Source organism: Salvelinus alpinus, chromosome 3, assembly GCF_045679555.1.
Source record: "Salvelinus alpinus chromosome 3, SLU_Salpinus.1, whole genome shotgun sequence".
NCBI classification, from domain to species: Eukaryota; Metazoa; Chordata; class Actinopteri; order Salmoniformes; family Salmonidae; genus Salvelinus; species Salvelinus alpinus.
The window spans coordinates 110,286,145-110,304,894 of record NC_092088.1 but is presented as its reverse complement, the minus strand read 5'-3'; the positions used below and the strand labels follow the sequence as shown (position 1 = coordinate 110,304,894).

The following is an 18,750-nucleotide window of genomic DNA, read 5'->3' as shown; positions in this document are numbered from 1 at the left end:
TATGTAGAGGGTGTTAGAGGAAGTAACAGAACAGTTATATGTAGAGGGTGCTAGAGGAAGTAACAGAACAGTTATATGTAGAGGATGCTAGAGGAAGTAACAGAACAGTTATATGTAGAGGATGCTGGAGGAAGTAACAGAACAGTTATATATAGAGGGTGCTAGAGGAAGTAACAGAACAGTTATATGTAGAGAGTGTTAGAGGAAGTAACAGAACAGTTATATGTAGAGGATGCTGGAGGATGTAACAGAACAGTTATATGTAGAGGATGTTAGAGGAAGTAACATAACAGTTATATGTAGAGGATGCTATAGGAAGTAACAGAACAGTTATATGTAGAGGATGCTAGAGGAAGTAACAGAACAGTTATATGTAGAGGGTTTTAGAGGAAGTAACAGAACAGTTATATGTAGAGGGTGTTAGAGGAAGTAACAGAACAGTTATATGTAGAGGATGCTAGAGGAAGTAACAGAACAGTTATATGTAGAGGGTGTTAGAGGAAGTAACAGAACAGTTATATGTAGAGGATGTTAGAGGAAGTAAAATAACAGTTATATGTAGAGGATGTTAGAGGAAGTAACAGAACAGTTATATGTAGAGGATGCTATAGGAAGTAACAGAACAGTTATATGTAGAGGATGCTAGAGGAAGTAACAGAACAGTTATATGTAGAGGGTTTTAGAGGAAGTAACACAACAGTTATATGTAGAGGGTGTTAGAGGAAGTAACAGAACAGTTATATGTAGAGGATGCTAGAGGAAGTAACAGAACAGTTATATGTAGAGGATGCTAGAGGAAGTAACAGAACAGTTATATGTAGAGGATGCTAGAGGAAGTAACAGAACAGTTATATGTAGAGGATGTTAGAGGAAGTAACAGAACAGTTATATGTAGAGGATGTTAGAGGAAGTAAAATAACAGTTATATGTAGAGGATGCTAGAGGAAGTAACAGAACAGTTATATGTAGAGGATGTTAGAGGAAGTAACAGAACAGTTATATGTAGAGGGTGTTAGAGGAAGTAACAGAACAGTTATATGTAGAGGGTGCTAGAGGAAGTAACAGAACAGTTATATGTAGAGGATGCTAGAGGAAGTAACAGAACAGTTATATGTAGAGGATGCTAGAGGAAGTAACAGAACAGTTATATGTAGAGGATGTTAGAGGAAGTAACAGAACAGTTAGTTATATGTAGAGGATGCTAGAGGAAGTAACAGAACAGTTATATGTAGAGGATGCTGGAGGAAGTAACAGAACAGTTATATGTAGAGGGTGTTAGAGGAAGTAACAGAACAGTTATATGTAGAGGATGCTAGAGGAAGTAACAGAACAGTTATATGTAGAGGATGCTAGAGGAAGTAACATAACAGTTATATTTAGAGGGTGCTAGAGGAAGTAACAGAACAGTTATATGTAGAGGATGCTAGAGGAAGTAACATAACAGTTATATGTAGAGGGTGTTAGAGGAAGTAACAGAACAGTTATATGTAGAGGATGTTAGAGGAAGTAACATAACAGGTATATGTAGAGGGTGTTAGAGGAAGTAACAGAACAGTTATATGTAGAGGATGTTAGAGGAAGTAACAGAACAGTTATATGTAGAGGGTGTTAGAGGAAGTAACAGAACAGTTATATGTAGAGGATGTTAGAGGAAGTAACAGAACAGTTATATGTAGAGGATGTGAGAGGAAGTAACAGAACAGTTATATGTAGAGGATGCTAGAGGAAGTAACAGAACAGTTATGTGTAGATGATGTTAGAGGAAGTAACAGAACAGTTATGTGTAGATGATGTTAGAGGAAGTAACAGAACAGTTATATGTAGAGGATGTTAGAGGAAGTAACAGAACAGTTATATGTAGAGGATGCTAGAGGAAGTAACATAACAGGTATATGTATAGGATGTTAGAGGAAGTAACAGAACAGTTATATGTAGAGGATGCTGGAGGAAGTAACAGAACAGTTATATGTAGAGGGTGTTAGAGGAAGTAACAGAACAGTTATATGTAGAGGATGCTAGAGGAAGTAACAGAACAGTTATATGTAGAGGATGTTAGATTAAGTAACAGAACAGTTATATGTAGAGGCTGTTAGAGGAAGTAACAGAACAGTTATATGTAGAGGATGCTAGAGGAAGTAACAGAACAGTTATATGTAGAGGATGTTAGAGGAAGTAACAGAACAGTTATATGTAGAGGGTGCTGGAGGAAGTAACAGGACAGTTATATGTAGAGGGTACTGGAGAAAGTAACAGAACAGTTATATGTAGAGGATGTTAGAGGAAGTAACATAACAGTTATATGTAGAGGGTGCTAGAGGAAGTAACAGAACAGTTATATGTAGAGGATGCTGGAGGAAGTAACAGAACAGTTATATGTAGAGGGTGTTAGAGGAAGTAACATAACAGTTATATGTAGAGGATGCTGGAGGAAGTAACAGAACAGTTATATGTAGAGGGTGCTGGAGTAAGTAACAGAACAGTTATATGTAGAGGGTGTTAGAGGAAGTAACAGAACAGTTATATGTAGAGGGTGTTAGAGGAAGTAACAGAACAGTTATATGTAGAGGGTGTTAGAGGAAGTAACAGAACAGTTATATGTAGAGGGTGTTAGAGGAAGTAACAGAACAGTTATATGTAGAGGATGCTGGAGGATGTAACAGAACAGTTATATGTAGAGGATGTTAGAGGAAGTAACAGAACAGTTATATGTAGAGGATGCTATAGGAAGTAACAGAACAGTTATATGTAGAGGGTGTTAGAGGAAGTAACAGAACAGTTATATGTAGAGGGTGCTAGAGGAAGTAACAGAACAGTTATATATAGAGGGTGCTAGAGGAAGTAACAGAACAGTTATATGTAGAGGATGTTAGAGGAAGTAACAGAACAGTTATATGTAGAGGATGCTGGAGGAAGTAACAGAACAGTTATATATAGAGGGTGCTAGAGGAAGTAACAGAACAGTTATATGTAGAGGGTGTTAGAGGAGGTAACAGAACAGTTATATGTAGAGGATGCTGGAGGATGTAACAGAACAGTTATATGTAGAGGATGTTAGAGGAAGTAACAGAACAGTTATATGTAGAGGATGCTATAGGAAGTAACAGAACAGTTATATGTAGAGGGTGTTAGAGGAAGTAACAGAACAGTTATATGTAGAGGGTGTTAGAGGAAGTAACAGAACAGTTATATGTAGAGGGTGTTAGAGGAAGTAACAGAACAGTTATATGTAGAGGATGCTGGAGGAAGTAACAGAACAGTTATATGTAGAGGATGCTAGAGGAAGTAACAGAACAGTTATATGTAGAGGATGCTAGAGGAAGTAACAGAACAGTTATATGTAGAGGATGTTAGAGGAAGTAACAGAACAGTTATATGTAGAGGATGCTAGAGGAAGTAACAGAACAGTTATATGTAGAGGATGTTAGAGGAAGTAACAGAACAGTTATATGTAGAGGATGCTAGAGGAAGTAACATAACAGTTATATGTAGAGGGTGCTAGAGGAAGTAACAGAAGAGTTATATGTAGAGGATGCTAGAGGAAGTAACATAACAGTTATATGTAGAGGATGTTAGAGGAAGTAACAGAACAGTTATATGTAGAGGGTGCTAGAGGAGGTAACAGAACAGTTATATGTAGAGGATGTTAGAGGAAGTAACAGAACAGTTATATGTAGAGGGTGCTAGAGGAAGTAACAGAACAGTTATATGTAGAGGATGTTAGAGGAAGTAACAGAACAGTTATATGTAGAGGATGTTAGAGGAAGTAACAGAACAGTTATATGTAGAGGGTGCTAGAGGAAGTAACAGAACAGTTATATGTAGAGGATGTTAGAGGAAGTAACAGAACAGTTATATGTAGAGGGTGCTAGAGGAAGTAACAGAACAGTTATATGTAGAGGATGTTAGAGGAAGTAACAGAACAGTTATATGTAGAGGATGTTAGAGGAAGTAACAGAACAGTTATATGTAGAGGATGTTAGAGGAAGTAACAGAACAGTTATATGTAGAGGGTGCTAGAGGAAGTAACAGAACAGTTATATGTAGAGGGTGCTAGAGGCAGTAACAGCACAGTTATATGTAGAGGATGCTAGAGGAGGTAACAGAACAGTTATATGTAGAGGATGTTAGAGGAAGTAACAGAACAGTTATATGTAGAGGATGCTAGAGGAAGTAACAGAACAGTTATATGTAGAGGATGTTAGAGGAAGTAACAGAACAGTTATATGTAGAGGATGTTAGAGGAAGTAACAGAACAGTTATATGTAGAGGGTGCTAGAGGAAGTAACAGAACAGTTATATGTAGAGGATGTTAGAGGAAGTAACAGAACAGTTATATGTAGAGGGTGTTAGAGGAAGTAACAGAACAGTTATATGTAGAGGGTGTTAGAGGAAGTAACAGAACAGTTATATGTAGAGGATGCTAGAGGAAGTAACAGAACAGTTATATGTAGAGGATGTTAGAGGAAGTAACAGAACCGTTATATGTAGAGGATGTTAGAGGAAGTAACATAACAGTTATATGTAGAGGATGCTAGAGGAAGTAACAGAACAGTTATATGTAGAGGATGTTAGAGGAAGTAACAGAACCGTTATATGTAGAGGATGTTAGAGGAAGTTACATAACAGTTATATGTAGAGGATGCTAGAGGAAGTAACAGAACAGTTATATGTAGAGGGTGCTAGAGGAAGTAACAGAACAGTTATATGTAGAGGATGTTAGAGGAAGTAACAGAACAGTTATATGTAGAGGATGTTAGAGGAAGTAACAGAACAGTTATATGTAGAGGATGTTAGAGGAAGTAACATAACAGTTATATGTAGAGGATGCTAGAGGAAGTAACAGAACAGTTATATGTAGAGGATGTTAGAGGAAGTAACAGAACAGTTATATGTAGAGGATGTTAGAGGAAGTAACAGAACAGTTATATGTAGAGGATGTTAGAGGAAGTAACAGAACAGTTATATGTAGAGGATGCTAGAGGAAGTAACAGAACCGTTATATGTAGAGGATGTTAGAGGAAGTAACATAACAGTTATATTTAGAGGATGCTAGAGGAAGTAACAGAACAGTTATATGTAGAGGGTGCTAGAGGAAGTAACAGAACAGTTATATGTAGAGGGTGTTAGAGGAAGTAACAGAACAGTTATATGTAGAGGGTGTTAGAGGAAGTAACATAACAGTTATATGTAGAGGGTGCTAGAGGAAGTAACAGAACAGTTATATGTAGATGATGTTAGAGGAAATAACAGAACAGTTATATGTAGAGGGTGCTAGAGGAAGTAACAGAACAGTTATGTGTAGAGGATGCTAGAGGAAGTAACAGAACAGTTATATGTAGAGGATGTTAGAGGAAGTAACAGAACAGTTATATGTAGAGGATGTTAGAGGAAGTAACAGAACAGTTATATGTAGAGGATGCTGGAGGAAGTAACAAAACAGTTAGTTATATGTAGAGGATGCTAGAGGAAGTAACAGAACAGTTATGTGTAGAGGATGCTACAGGAAGTAACAGAACAGTTATATGTAGAGGATGTTAGAGGAAGTAACAGAACAGTTATATGTAGAGGATGTTAGAGGAAGTAACAGAACAGTTATATGTAGAGGATGCTAGAGGAAGTAACAGAACAGTTATATGTAGAGGATGCTAGAGGAAGTAACAGAACAGTTATATGTAGAGGATGTTAGAGGAAGTAACAGAACAGTTATATGTAGAGGGTGCTAGAGGAAGTAACAGAACAGTTATGTGTAGAGGATGCTAGAGGAAGTAACAGAAGAGTTATATGTAGAGGATGCTAGAGGAAGTAACAGAACAGCGGCTGTTTCTGACTGACATGACACATTATGTAACTGACATTCCTCTCTCTGTTATACCCTAATAACCCCTCAAATACTCCCCACCCATCTCTCACTCACACACTCACTCACTCACTCACTCACTCACTTAATCACTCACTCACTCACTCATTCACTCACTCACTCACTCACTCACTCACTCACTCACTCACTCACTCACCCACTCACTCACTCACTCACTCACTCACTCACTCACTCACTCCTCCCTGTGTCTTTCCAGAAAGGGAACACAGCTCTCCACATAGCGTCTCTGGCTGGTCAGGTGGATGTAGTGAAGGAGCTGGTGACCAGCGGAGCTAACATCAACGCACAATCTCAGGTGAGTCTAGGACCGCCCCCTTTTAGACACATCCACAGTCTCAGGTGAGTCTAGGACCGCCCCCTTTTAGACACACCCACAGTCTCAGCGGAGTCTAGGACCTCCCCCTTTTAGACACACCCACAGTCTCAGGTGAGTCTAGGACCTCCCCCTTTTAGACACACCCACAGTCTCAGGTGAGTCTAGGACCGCCCCCTTTTAGACACATCCACAGTCTCAGGTGAGTCTAGGACCGCCCCCTTTTAGACACACCCACAGTCTCAGCGGAGTCTAGGACCTCCCCCTTTTAGACACACCCACAGTCTCAGGTGAGTCTAGGACCTCCCCCTTTTAGACACACCCACAGTCTCAGGTGCATACTGTAAATAACAGATGTAGACTAACAGTAAAATGCTTATGGGCCTTTCCCAACAATGCAGAGCGGAAAATAATAGGAAAATAATAACATGAGGGATAAATATGCAATGAGTAACGATAACTTGGTTATATACACGGGGTATTAGTACAGAGTCTATCTGCAGGGTACCAGGTAATAACATGGTTATATACACGGGGTATTAGTACAGAGTCTATCTGCAGGGGTACCAGGTAATAACATGGTTATATACACGGGGTATTAGTACAGAGTCTATCTGCAGGGGTACCAGGTAATAACTTGGCTATATACACAGGGTATTAGTACAGAGTCTATATGCAGGGGTACGAGGTAATCGATGTAGATATGTACATATGAGTAGGGGTAAAGTGACTCGGCAACAGGACAGATAATAAATAGTACCAGCAGCGTATGCGATGAGTCAAAAGAGTTCATGCAAAGAGGGTCAATGCAGATAGTCCGGATAGCTATTTAGTTAGCGATTTAACTAACTATTTAGTGATCATAGTCTGCTGCTGGAAAAATGTATGTGTTATGGCTTTACACCCCCTGCTATATTGTGGATAAAGAGTTACCTGTCTAACAGAACACAGAGGGTGTTATTTTAATGGAGCCTCTCCAACATAATCCAACATAATCCCCAGGGAATTCCCCAGGGCAGCTGTCCAGGCCCCTTACTTTTTTCAATATTTACTAACGACATTCCACTGGTTTGATAAAAGCCAGAGTGTCTATGTTTGCGGATGACTCAGCACTACACATCAACTACTACAGCGACTGAAATGACTGCAATACTTAACAAAGAGCTGCAGTTTGAAATGGTTGCAACCCCTATTACTAGCCTATTCAACCTCTCTTTCGTATCGTCTGAGATCCCCAAAGATTGGAAAGCTGCCGCGGTCATCCCCCTCTTCAAAGGAGGAGACATTCTAGACCCAAACTGTTATACCCAAACTGTTATAGATCTGTATCCATCCTACCCTGCCTTTCTAAAATCTTCGAAAGCCAAGTTAATAAACAGATCACCGACCATTTTGAATCCCACCGTAACTTCTCCACAATGCAATCTGGTATCCGAGCTGGTAATGGGTGCACCTCAGCCACGCTCAAGGTCCTAAATGATATCATAACCGCCATCGATAAAAGACAGTACTGTGCAGCCGGCTTCATCGACCTGGCCAAGGCTTTCGACTCTGTCAATCACCACATTCTTATCGGCAGACTCAATAGCCTTGGTTTACATTTACATTTACGTCATTTAGCAGACGCTCTTATCCAGAGCGACTTACAAATTGGAAAGTTCATACATATTCATCCTGGTCCCCCCGTGGGGAATGAACCCACAACCCTGGCTTTGCAAGCGCCATGCTCTACCAACTGAGCCACACGGGACTATGTGTTTCTCAAATGACTGCCTCAAATGACTGCCTCGCCTGGTTCACCAACTACTCCTCAGATAGAGTTCAGTGTGTCAAATCGGAGGGCCTGTTGTCTGAACCTCTGACAGTCTCTATGGGGGTGCCACAGGGTAAAATTCTCGGGACGACTTTTATCTCTGTATATATCAATGATGTCGCTCTTGCTGCTGGTGATTCTCTGATCGACCTCTATGCAGACGACTTACTATTTCGCAACAAAGCCTTCTTCACTCATGCCGCCAAACATACCCTTGTAAAACTGGCTATCCTACCGATCCTTGACTTCGTCGATGTCATTTACAAAATAGCCCCCAACACTGTACTCAGCAAACTGGATGTAGTCTATCACAGTGCCATCCGCTTTGTCACCAAAGCCCCATATACTACCCACCACTGAGACCTGTATGCTCTCGTTGGCTGGCCCTCACTACATATCCGTCGCCAAACCCACTGGCTACAGGTTATCTACAAGTCTTTGCTAGGTAAAGCCCCGCCTGATCTCAGCTCACTGGTCACCATAGCAACACCCACCCGTAGCACACGCTTCAGCAGGTATATTTCACTAGTCATCCCCAAAACCAACACTTCTTTTGGCCGCCTTTCCTTCCAGTTCTCTGCTGCCAATGACTGGAACAAATTGGAAAAATCTCTGAAACTGGAGTCTTATATCTCCCTCACTAACTTTAAGCATCAGCTGTCAGAGCAGCTTACTGATCAATGAACCTGTACACAGCCAATCTGTAAATATAATTTTTACAGCTTCCAGAATGTTATGAAGAGTGATCAGATGAATTACAATTAATTGCAAAGTCCCTCTTTGCCATGAAAATGAACTGAATCCCCCCCAAAAAAACATTTCCACTGCATTTCAGCCCTGCCACAAAAGGACCAGCTGACATCATGTCGGTGATTCTCTCGTTAACACAGGTGTGAGTGTTGACGAGGACAAGGCTGGAGATCACTCTGTTATGCTGATTGAGTTCAAATAACAGACTGGAAGCTTCAAAAGGAGGGTGGTGCTTTGAATCATTGTTCTTTCTCTGTCAATCATGGTTACATGCAAGAAAACACGTGCCATCATCATTGCTTTGCACAAAAAGGGCTTCACAGGCAAGGATATTGCTGCCAGTAAGATTGCACCTAAATCAACCATTTATCGGATCCTCAAGAACTTCAATGAGAGCGGTTCAATTGTTGTGAAGAAGGCTTCAGGGCACCCAAGAAAGTCCAGCAAGCTCCAGGACCGTCTCCTAAAGTTAATTCAGCTGTGGGTTCGGGGCACCACCAGTACAGAGCTTGCTCGGGAATGGCAGCAGGCAGGTGTGAGTGCATCTGCACGCACAGTGAGAAGAATAATTTTGGAGGATGGCCTGGTGTCAAGAAGGGCAGCAAAGAAGCCACTTCTCTCCAGGAAAAACATCAGGGACAGACTGATATTCTGCAAAAGGCACAGGGATTGGACTGCTGGGGACTGGGGTAAAGTCATTTTCTCTGATGAATCCCCTTTCCGATTGTTTTGGGCATCCGGAAAAAAGCTTGTCCGGAGAAGACAAGGTGAGCGCTACCATCAGTCCTGTGTCATGCCAACAGTAAAGCATCCCACATTCATGTGTGGGGTGCTTCTCAGCCAAGGGAGTGGGCTCACAACACAATTTTGCCTAAGGACACAGCCATGAATAAAGAATCGTACCAACACATCCTCCGAGAGCAACTTCTCCCAACCATCCAGGAACAGTTTGGTGACAAACAATGCCTTTTCCAGCATGATGGAGCACCTTGCCATAAGGAAAAAGTGATAACTAAGTGGCTCGGGGAACAAAACATTGATATTTTGGGTCCATGGCCATTTTGGGTCCATGGCCATGGCCAGACCTTAATCCCATTGAGAACTTGTGGTCAATCCTCAGGAGGCCGGTGGACAAACAAAACCCCACAAATTCCGACAAACTCCATGCATTACTTATGCAAGAATGGGCTGCCATCAGTCAGGATGTGGCCCAGAAGTTAATTGACAGCATGCCAGGGCGGATTGCAGAGGTCTTGAAAAAGAAGGGTCAACACTGCAAATATTGACTCTTTGCATGAACTTCATGTAATTGTCAATAAAAGCCTTTGACATGTATGAAGTGCTTGTAATTTTAAGTGCTGTTTCTCAGCGAGCCGCGACTGCGAGACTCATGAGGCGGCGCACAATTGGCCCACTATCGTCCGGGTTAGGGGAGGGTTTGGCTGGCAGCGATGGGACAAGACTGGAAGTACCAATTGGGGAGAAAAAGAAGTAAACGTACAAAAAAAGGATAATAAATAAGTTCACGGAGAGCTAACATTAATGACATGTCAATCTCTCATGGCTCAAAGTGGAAGAGATATTGACTTCATCACTACTTGTATTTGTGAGAGGTATTGACATGTATAAAGCATCGTGCTATAATATGTTCAGACCCCAGGAAGAGTAGCTGCTGCCTTCGCAGGAACTAATGAGGATCCATATTAAACCCCAGGAAGAGTAGCTGCTGCCTTCGCAGGAACTAATGGGGATCCATAATAGACCCCAGGAAGAGTAGCTGCTGCCTTGGCAGGAACTAATGGGGATCCATAATAAACCCCAGGAAGAGTAGCTGCTGCCTTGGCAGGAACTAATGGGGATCTATAATAAACCCCAGGAAGAGTAGCTGCTGCCTTGGTAGGAACTAATGGGGATCCATAATAGACCCCAGGAAGAGTAGCTGCTGGCTCGTTGTTTATTATCTATGCATAGCCAGTTTACAAATGACCTCGATTAACCTATACCCCTGCACATTGACTTGCTACCGGTACCCCCTGTATATAGCCTCCACATTGACTTGCTACCGGTACCCCCTGTATATAGCCTCCACATTGACTCTGTACCGGTACCCCCTGTATATAGCCTCGTTATTGTTGTGTACATTTATTGTGTTAGCCTGTGATTGATTAGATGTTTTAAACCTGTTTTTAGTAACCAACTGCATTGTCTGTATTACTATAATAATGGCTGTATTGTCTGTATTACTATAATAATGTCTGTATTGTCTGTATTACTATAATAATGTACTGTAGTAATGGGTGTATTGTCTGTATTACTATAATAATGTAGTGTAGTAATGTCTGTATTGGCTGTATTACTATAATAATGTAGTGTAGTAATGGGTGTATTGGCTGTATTACTATAATAATGTACTGTAGTAATGGCTGTATTGTCTGTATTACTATAATAATGTACTGTAGTAATGGCTGTATTGTCTGTATTACTATAATAATGTAGTGTGGTAATGGCTGTATTGTCTGTATTACTATAATAATGTAGTGTAATAATGGCTGCATTGTCTGTATTACTATAATAATGTAGTGTGGTAATGGCTGTATTGTCTGTATTACTATAATAATGTAGTGTAGTAATGTCTGTATTGGCTGTATTACTATAACAATGTAGTGTAGTAATGGCTGTATTGTCTGTATTACTGTAATAATGTACTGTAGTAATGGCTGCATTGTCTGTATTACTATAATAATGTAGTGTGGTAATGGCTGTATTGTCTGTATTACTATAATAATGTAGTGTAGTAATGTCTGTATTGGCTGTATTACTATAATAATGTAGTGTAGTAATGGGTGTATTGGCTGTATTACTATAATAATGTAGTGTAGTAATGGCTGTATTGGCTGTATTACTATAATAATGTAGTGTAGTAATGGCTGCATTGTCTGTATTACAATAATAATGTCTGTATTGTCTGTATTACTGTAATAATGTACTGTAGTAATGGCTGTATTGCCTGTATTACTATAATAGTGTACTGTAGTAATGGCTGTATTGTATGTATTACTATAATAATGTACTGTAGTAATGGCTGCATTGTCTGTATTACAATAATAATGTACTGTAGTAATGGCTGCATTGTCTGTATTACTATAATAATGTAGTGTAGTAATGGCTGTATTGGCTGTATTACTATAATAATGTACTGTAGTAATGGCTGTATTGTCTGTATTACTATAATAATGTAGTGTAGTAATGGCTGTATTGTCTGTATTACTATAATAATGTAGTGTAGTAATGGCTGTATTGGCTGTATTACTATAATAATGTAGTGTAGTAATGGCTGTATTGTCTGTATTACTATAATAATGTAGTGTAGTAATGGCTGTATTGGCTGTATTACTATAATAATGTACTGTAGTAATGGCTGTATTGTCTGTATTACTATAATAATGTAGTGTAGTAATGGCTGTATTGTCTGTATTACTGTAATAATGTACTGTAGTAATGGCTGTATTGCCTGTATTACTATAATAGTGTACTGTAGTAATGGCTGTATTGTATGTATTACTATAACAATGTACTGTAGTAATGGCTGTATTGTCTGTATTACTATAATAATGTCTGTATTGTCTGTATTACTATAATAATGTACTGTAGTAATGGCTGTATTGTCTGTATTACTATAACAATGTACTGTAGTAATGGCTGTATTGTCTGTATTACTATAATAATGTCTGTATTGTCTGTATTACTATAATTGTCACGTTCCTGACCTGTTTTCTCTTGTTTTGTATGTGTTTAGTTGGTCAGGACGTGAGCTGGGTGGGAATTCTATGTTGTGTGTCTAGTTTGTCTGTTTCTGTCAGCCTAGTGTGGGTTCTCAATCAGAGGCAGATGGTAGTCGTTGTCTCTGATTGAGACTCATTTATAGGAGGCTTGTTTTGTGTTGGGAGTTTGTGGGTGTTTGTTACCTGTCTCTGTGTTTGTGTTCTGCACCAGATAGGTCTGTATCGGTTTTGCACGTTTGTTATTTTGTAAGTTGTTTGTAGTGTTCACTTGTTCTTCATTAAACATGTTTAACACTAGCCGCGCTGCACTTTGGTCCTCTCCTTCACCCCTGGAAGAAAACCTTTACAGAAACACCCACCAAACCCGGACCAAGCAGCGTGGCAACGGGCAGCAGCAACAGCAGCAGCAGTACAAGGAGGAATGGACATGGGAGGAGATTCTGGACGGAGAGGGACCCTGGGCAGAGCCAGAGGAGTGTCGCCGTCCCAAAGCGGAGCTGGAGGCATCAAAAGCGGAGAGGCGGCATTATGAGGCGCTTGCAAGGCAGAGTGGCTGGAAACCCGAGAGGCTCACCCAAAAATTTCTTGGGGGGGGGGGTGGCTAAAGGGGAGTGTGGCGAAGCCGGGTTGGATACCTGAGCCAACTCCCCGGGCTTACCGTGGAGTGAGAGGGCGTCGTACCGGTCAGACACCGTGTTATGCGGTAAAGCGCATACTGTCCCCAGTACGCGTGCTTAGCCCAGTGCGGGCTATTCCACCTTGCCGCACTGGGAGGGCTAGGTTGGGCATCGAGCTGGATGTCATGAAGCCGGCCCAACGTATCTGGCCTCCAGTACGTCTCCTCGGGCCGGCGTACATGGCACCAGCCTTACAGGTGGTGTCCCCGGTTCGCCTGCATAGCCCAGTGCGGGCTATTCCACCTCGCCGCACTGGCAGGGCTACGGGGACCATTCAACCTGGTAAGGTTGGAGAGGCTCGGTGCTCAAGAGCGCGTGTCCTCCTTCACGGTCCGGTATATCCGGCGCCATCTTCCCGCCCCAGCCCAGTACCACCAGTGCCTACACCACGCACCAGGCTTCCAGTGCATCGCCAGAGCCCTGTTCCTCCTCCCCGCACTCGCCCTGAGGTGCGTGCCCTCAGCCCGGTACCTCCAGTTCCGGCACCACGCATCAGGCCTATAGTGCGTCTCAGCCGGCCAGAGTCTGCCGTCTGCCCAGCGGCGCCTGAACTGCCCGTCTGCCCAGCGGCGCCTGAACTGCCCGTCTGCCCAGCGGCGTCTGAACTGTCCGTCTGCCCAACGCCGTCAGAGCTGGCCGTCTCCCCAGCGCCATCGGAGCCATCCGTCTGCCCAGCGCCTTCTGAGCCATCCGTCTGCCCAGCGCCTTCTGAGCCATCCGTCTGCCCAGCGCCTTCTGAGCCATCTGTCTGCCACGAGCCATTAGAGCCGTCCGTCAGTCAGGAGCCGCTAGAGCCGTCCGCCAGTCAGGAGCCGCCAGAGCCGCCAGCCAGTCAGGAGCCGCCAGAGCCGCCAGCCAGTCAGGAGCCGCCAGAGCCGCCAGCCAGTCAGGAGCCGCCAGAGCCGCCAGCCAGTCAGGAGCCGCCAGAGCCGCCAGCCAGTCAGGAGCCGCCAGAGCCGCCAGCCAGTCAGGAGCCGCCAGAGCCGCCAGCCAGTCAGGAGCCGCCAGAGCCGCCAGCCAGTCAGGAGCCGCCAGAGCCGCCAGCCAGTCAGCAGCCGCCAGAGCCGCCAGCCAGTCAGGAGCCGCCAGAGCCGCCAGCCAGTCAGGAGCTGCCAGAGCCGCCAGCCAGTCAGGAGCTGCCCTACAGTCATGAGCTGCCCTTCAGTCATGAGCTGCCCTTCAGTCATGAGCTGCCCTTCAGTCATGAGCTGCCCTTCAGTCATGAGCTGCCCTTCAGTCATGAGCTGCCCTACAGTCATGAGCTGCCCTACAGTCATGAGCTGCCCTACAGTCATGAGCTGCCCTACAGTCATGAGCTGCCCTACAGTCATGAGCTGCCCTACAGTCATGAGCTGCCCTACAGTCATGAGCTGCCCTACAGTCATGAGCTGCCCTACAGTCATGAGCTGCCCCTCAGTCATGAGCTGCCACCCAGTCATGAGCTGCCACCCAGTCATGAGCTGCCACTCAGTCCGGAGCTGCCACCCAGTCCGGAGCTGCCACCCAGTCCGGAGCTGCCATTAGTACAGAGTTGGCCCTCTGTCCGGAGCTACCTCTCTGTCCGGAGCTACCTCTCTGTCCGGAGCTACCTCTCTGTCCGGAGCTACCTCTCTGTCCTGAGCTACCTCTCTGTCCTGAGCTACCTCTCTGTCCTGAGCTGTCTCCTCTATGTAGGAGGGGCCTTAGTGAAGGTTCCTGGACCATGGTCGGGGGCGAGGGTCGCCACTCAAAGGACGCTAAGGAGGGGGACAAAGACAATGGTGGAGTGGTGTCCTCGTCCACCGCCGGAGCCGCCACCGCAGACAGATGCCCACCCAGACCCTCCCCTTGAGTTTTTAGGGGTGCGCCCGGAGTTCGCACCTTGAGGGGGGGGTTCTGTCACGTTCCTGACCTGTTTTCTCTTGTTTTGTATGTGTTTAGTTGGTCAGGACGTGAGCTGGGTGGGAATTCTATGTTGTGTGTCTAGTTTGTCTGTTTCTGTCAGCCTAGTGTGGGTTCTCAATCAGAGGCAGATGGTAGTCGTTGTCTCTGATTGAGACTCATTTATAGGAGGCTTGTTTTGTGTTGGGAGTTTGTGGGTGTTTGTTACCTGTCTCTGTGTTTGTGTTCTGCACCAGATAGGTCTGTATCGGTTTTGCACGTTTGTTATTTTGTAAGTTGTTTGTAGTGTTCACTTGTTCTTCATTAAACATGTTTAACACTAGCCGCGCTGCACTTTGGTCCTCTCCTTCACCCCTGGAAGAAAACCTTTACAATAATAATGTACTGTAGTAATGGCTGTATTGTCTGTATTACTATAATAATGGCTGTATTGTCTGCATTACTATAATAATGTACTGTAGTAATGGCTGTATTGTCTGTATCTGTGTGTCTCCTGTAGAATGGATTCACTCCTCTGTACATGGCTGTATTGTCTGTATTACTATAATAATGTAGTGTAATAATGTCTGTATTGTCTGTATTACTATAATAATGTCTGTATTGTCTGTATTACTATAACAATGTACTGTAGTAATGGCTGTATTTTCTGTATTACTATAATAGTGTACTATAATAATGGCTGTATTGTCTGTATTACTATAATAATGGCTGTATTGTCTGTATATCAATCAATTTCAATCAATTTTATTTTATATAGCCCTTCGTACATCAGCTAATATCTCGAAGTGCTGTACAGACACCCAGCCTAAAACCCCAAACAGCTAGTAATGCAGGTGTAGAAGCACGGTGGCTAGGAAAAACTCCCTAGAAAGGCCAAAACCTAGGAAGAAACCTAGAGAGGAACCAGGCTATGAGGGGTGGCCAGTCCTCTTCTGGCTGTGCCGGGTGGAGATTATAACAGAACTATGCCAAGATGTTCAAAAATGTTCATAAGTGACAAGCATGGTCAAATAATAATCATGAATAATTTTCAGTTGGCTTTTCATAGCCGATCATCAAGAGTTGAAAAACAACAGGTCTGGGACAGGTAGCGGTTCCATAACCGCAGGCAGAACAGCTGAAACTGGAATAGCAGCAAGGCCAGGCGGACTGGGGACAGCAAGGAGTCACCACGGGCGGCAGTCCCGACGCATGGTCCTAGGGCCCAGGTCCTCCGAGAGAAAGAAAGAGAGAAGGAGAAAATTAGAGAGAGCCAAGATTTTCAAAATTTCCATAAATGACAAGCATGGTCAAATAATAATCAGGAATAAATCTCAGTTGGCTTTTCATAGCCGACCGTATATGTGTGTCTCCTGTAGAATGGCTTCACTCCTCTGTACATGGCTGCTCAGGAGAATCATCAGAAGGTGGTCAGATACCTGCTGGACCACGGCTCCACCCAGGGCATCGCTACAGAGGTCAGTATCCCTCCACTCTTCTTCATACTAACTCATATCTCCACACAGGGCATGGGGGCTGTATAATAGTGATATTAAACCATGGGGATGTATAATAGTGATATTAAACAATGGGGGGCTGTATAGTAGTGATATTAAACCATGGGGGCTGTATACTAGTGATATTAAACCATGTTGCTGTATAATAGTGATATTAAACCATGGGGGGCTGTATAGTAGTGATATTAAACCATGGTGCTGTATAATAGTGATATTAAACCATGGGGGCTGTATAATAGTGATATTAAACCATGGGGCTGTATAGGGCTGTATACTAGTGATATTAAACCATGGGGCTGTATACTAGTGATATTAAACCATGGGGGCTGTATAATAGTGATATTAAACCATGGGGCTGTATAATAGTGATATTAAACCATGGGGCTGTATACTAGTCATATTAAACAATGGGGGACTGTATACTAGTGATATTAAACCATGGGGCTGTTTAATAGTGATATTAAACCATGGGGGCTGTATAATAGTGATATTAAACCATGGGGGCTGTATAATAGTGATATTAAACCACAGGGCTGTATAATAGTGATATTAAACCATGGGGCTGTATAGTAGTGATATTAAACTATGGGGCTGTATAATAGTGATATTAAACTATGGGGCTGTATAATAGTGATATTAAACCATGGGGCTGTATAATAGTGATATTAAACCATGGGGCTGTATAATAGTGATAATAAACCATGGAGGCTGTATAGTAGTGATATTAAACCATGTTGCTGTATAGTAGTGATATTAAACCATGGGGGCTGTATAGTAGTGATATTAAACCATGGGGGCTGTATAGTAGTGATATTAAACCATGGTGCTGTATAATAGTGATATTAAACTATGGGGCTGTATACTAGTGATATTAAACCATGGTGCTGTTTAGTAGTGATATTAAACCATGGGGGCTGTATAATAGTGATATTAAACCATGGTGCTGTTTAGTAGTGATATTAAACCATGGGGGCTGTATAATAGTGATATTAAACTATGGGGGCTGTATACTAGTGATATTAAACCATGGTGGCTGTATAATAGTGATATTAAACCATGGGGGCTGTATAATAGTGATATTAAACCATGGGGCTGTATAGTAGTGATATTAAACCATGGGGGCTGTATAATAGTGATATTAAACCATGGTGGCTGTATAATAGTGATATTAAACCATGGGGCTGTATACTAGTGATATTAAACTATGGGGCTGTATACTAGTGATATTAAACTATGGGGGCTGTATAATAGTGATATTAAACCATGGTGCTGTATAGTAGTGATATTAAACTATGGTGGTGTATAGTAGTGATATTAAACCATGGGGCTGTATACTAGTGATATTAAACTATGGGGGCTGTATACTAGTGATATTAAACTATGGGGCTGTATACTAGTGATATTAAACTATGGGGGCTGTATAATAGTGATATTAAACCATGGGGCTGTATACTAGTGATATTAAACCATGGTGCTGTTTAGTAGTGATATTAAACCATGGGGGCTGTATAATAGTGATATTAAACCATGGGGGCTGTATAATAGTGATATTAAACTATGGGGCTGTATACTAGTGATATTAAACTATGGGGGCTGTATAATAGTGATATTAAACCATGGGGCTGTATACTAGTGATATTAAACCATGGTGCTGTTTAGTAGTGATATTAAACCATGGGGGCTGTATAATAGTGATATTAAACCATGGGGGCTGTATAATAGTGATATTAAACTATGGGGCTGTATACTAGTGATATTAAACTATGGGGGCTGTATAATAGTGATATTAAACCATGGTGCTGTATAGTAGTGATATTAAACTATGGTGGTGTATAGTAGTGATATTAAACCATGGGGCTGTATAATAGTGATATTAAACTATGGGGGCTGTATACTAGTGATATTAAACTATGGGGCTGTATACTAGTGATATTAAACTATGGGGGCTGTATAATAGTGATATTAAACCATGGGGCTGTATACTAGTGATATTAAACCATGGTGCTGTTTAGTAGTGATATTAAACCATGGGGGCTGTATAATAGTGATATTAAACCATGGGGGCTGTATAATAGTGATATTAAACTATGGGGCTGTATACTAGTGATATTAAACTATGGGGGCTGTATAATAGTGATATTAAACCATGGGGCTGTATAC

At 42.5% G+C, this 18,750-nt stretch overlaps 1 protein-coding gene across 1 annotated transcript in view; it reads left to right on the top strand.

Annotated features, from left to right (window-relative positions):
* LOC139569899 (ankyrin-3-like) overlaps window positions 1-18,750 on the top strand; it is a 195,762-nt gene that overhangs the window by 88,329 nt on the left and 88,683 nt on the right. Inside the window, exons 4-5 of the mRNA XM_071391224.1 lie at window positions 6,075-6,173; window positions 16,453-16,551. Coding sequence (XP_071247325.1) covers window positions 6,075-6,173; window positions 16,453-16,551 — 198 coding nt within the window. The remainder of the gene's footprint in view (window positions 1-6,074; window positions 6,174-16,452; window positions 16,552-18,750) is intronic.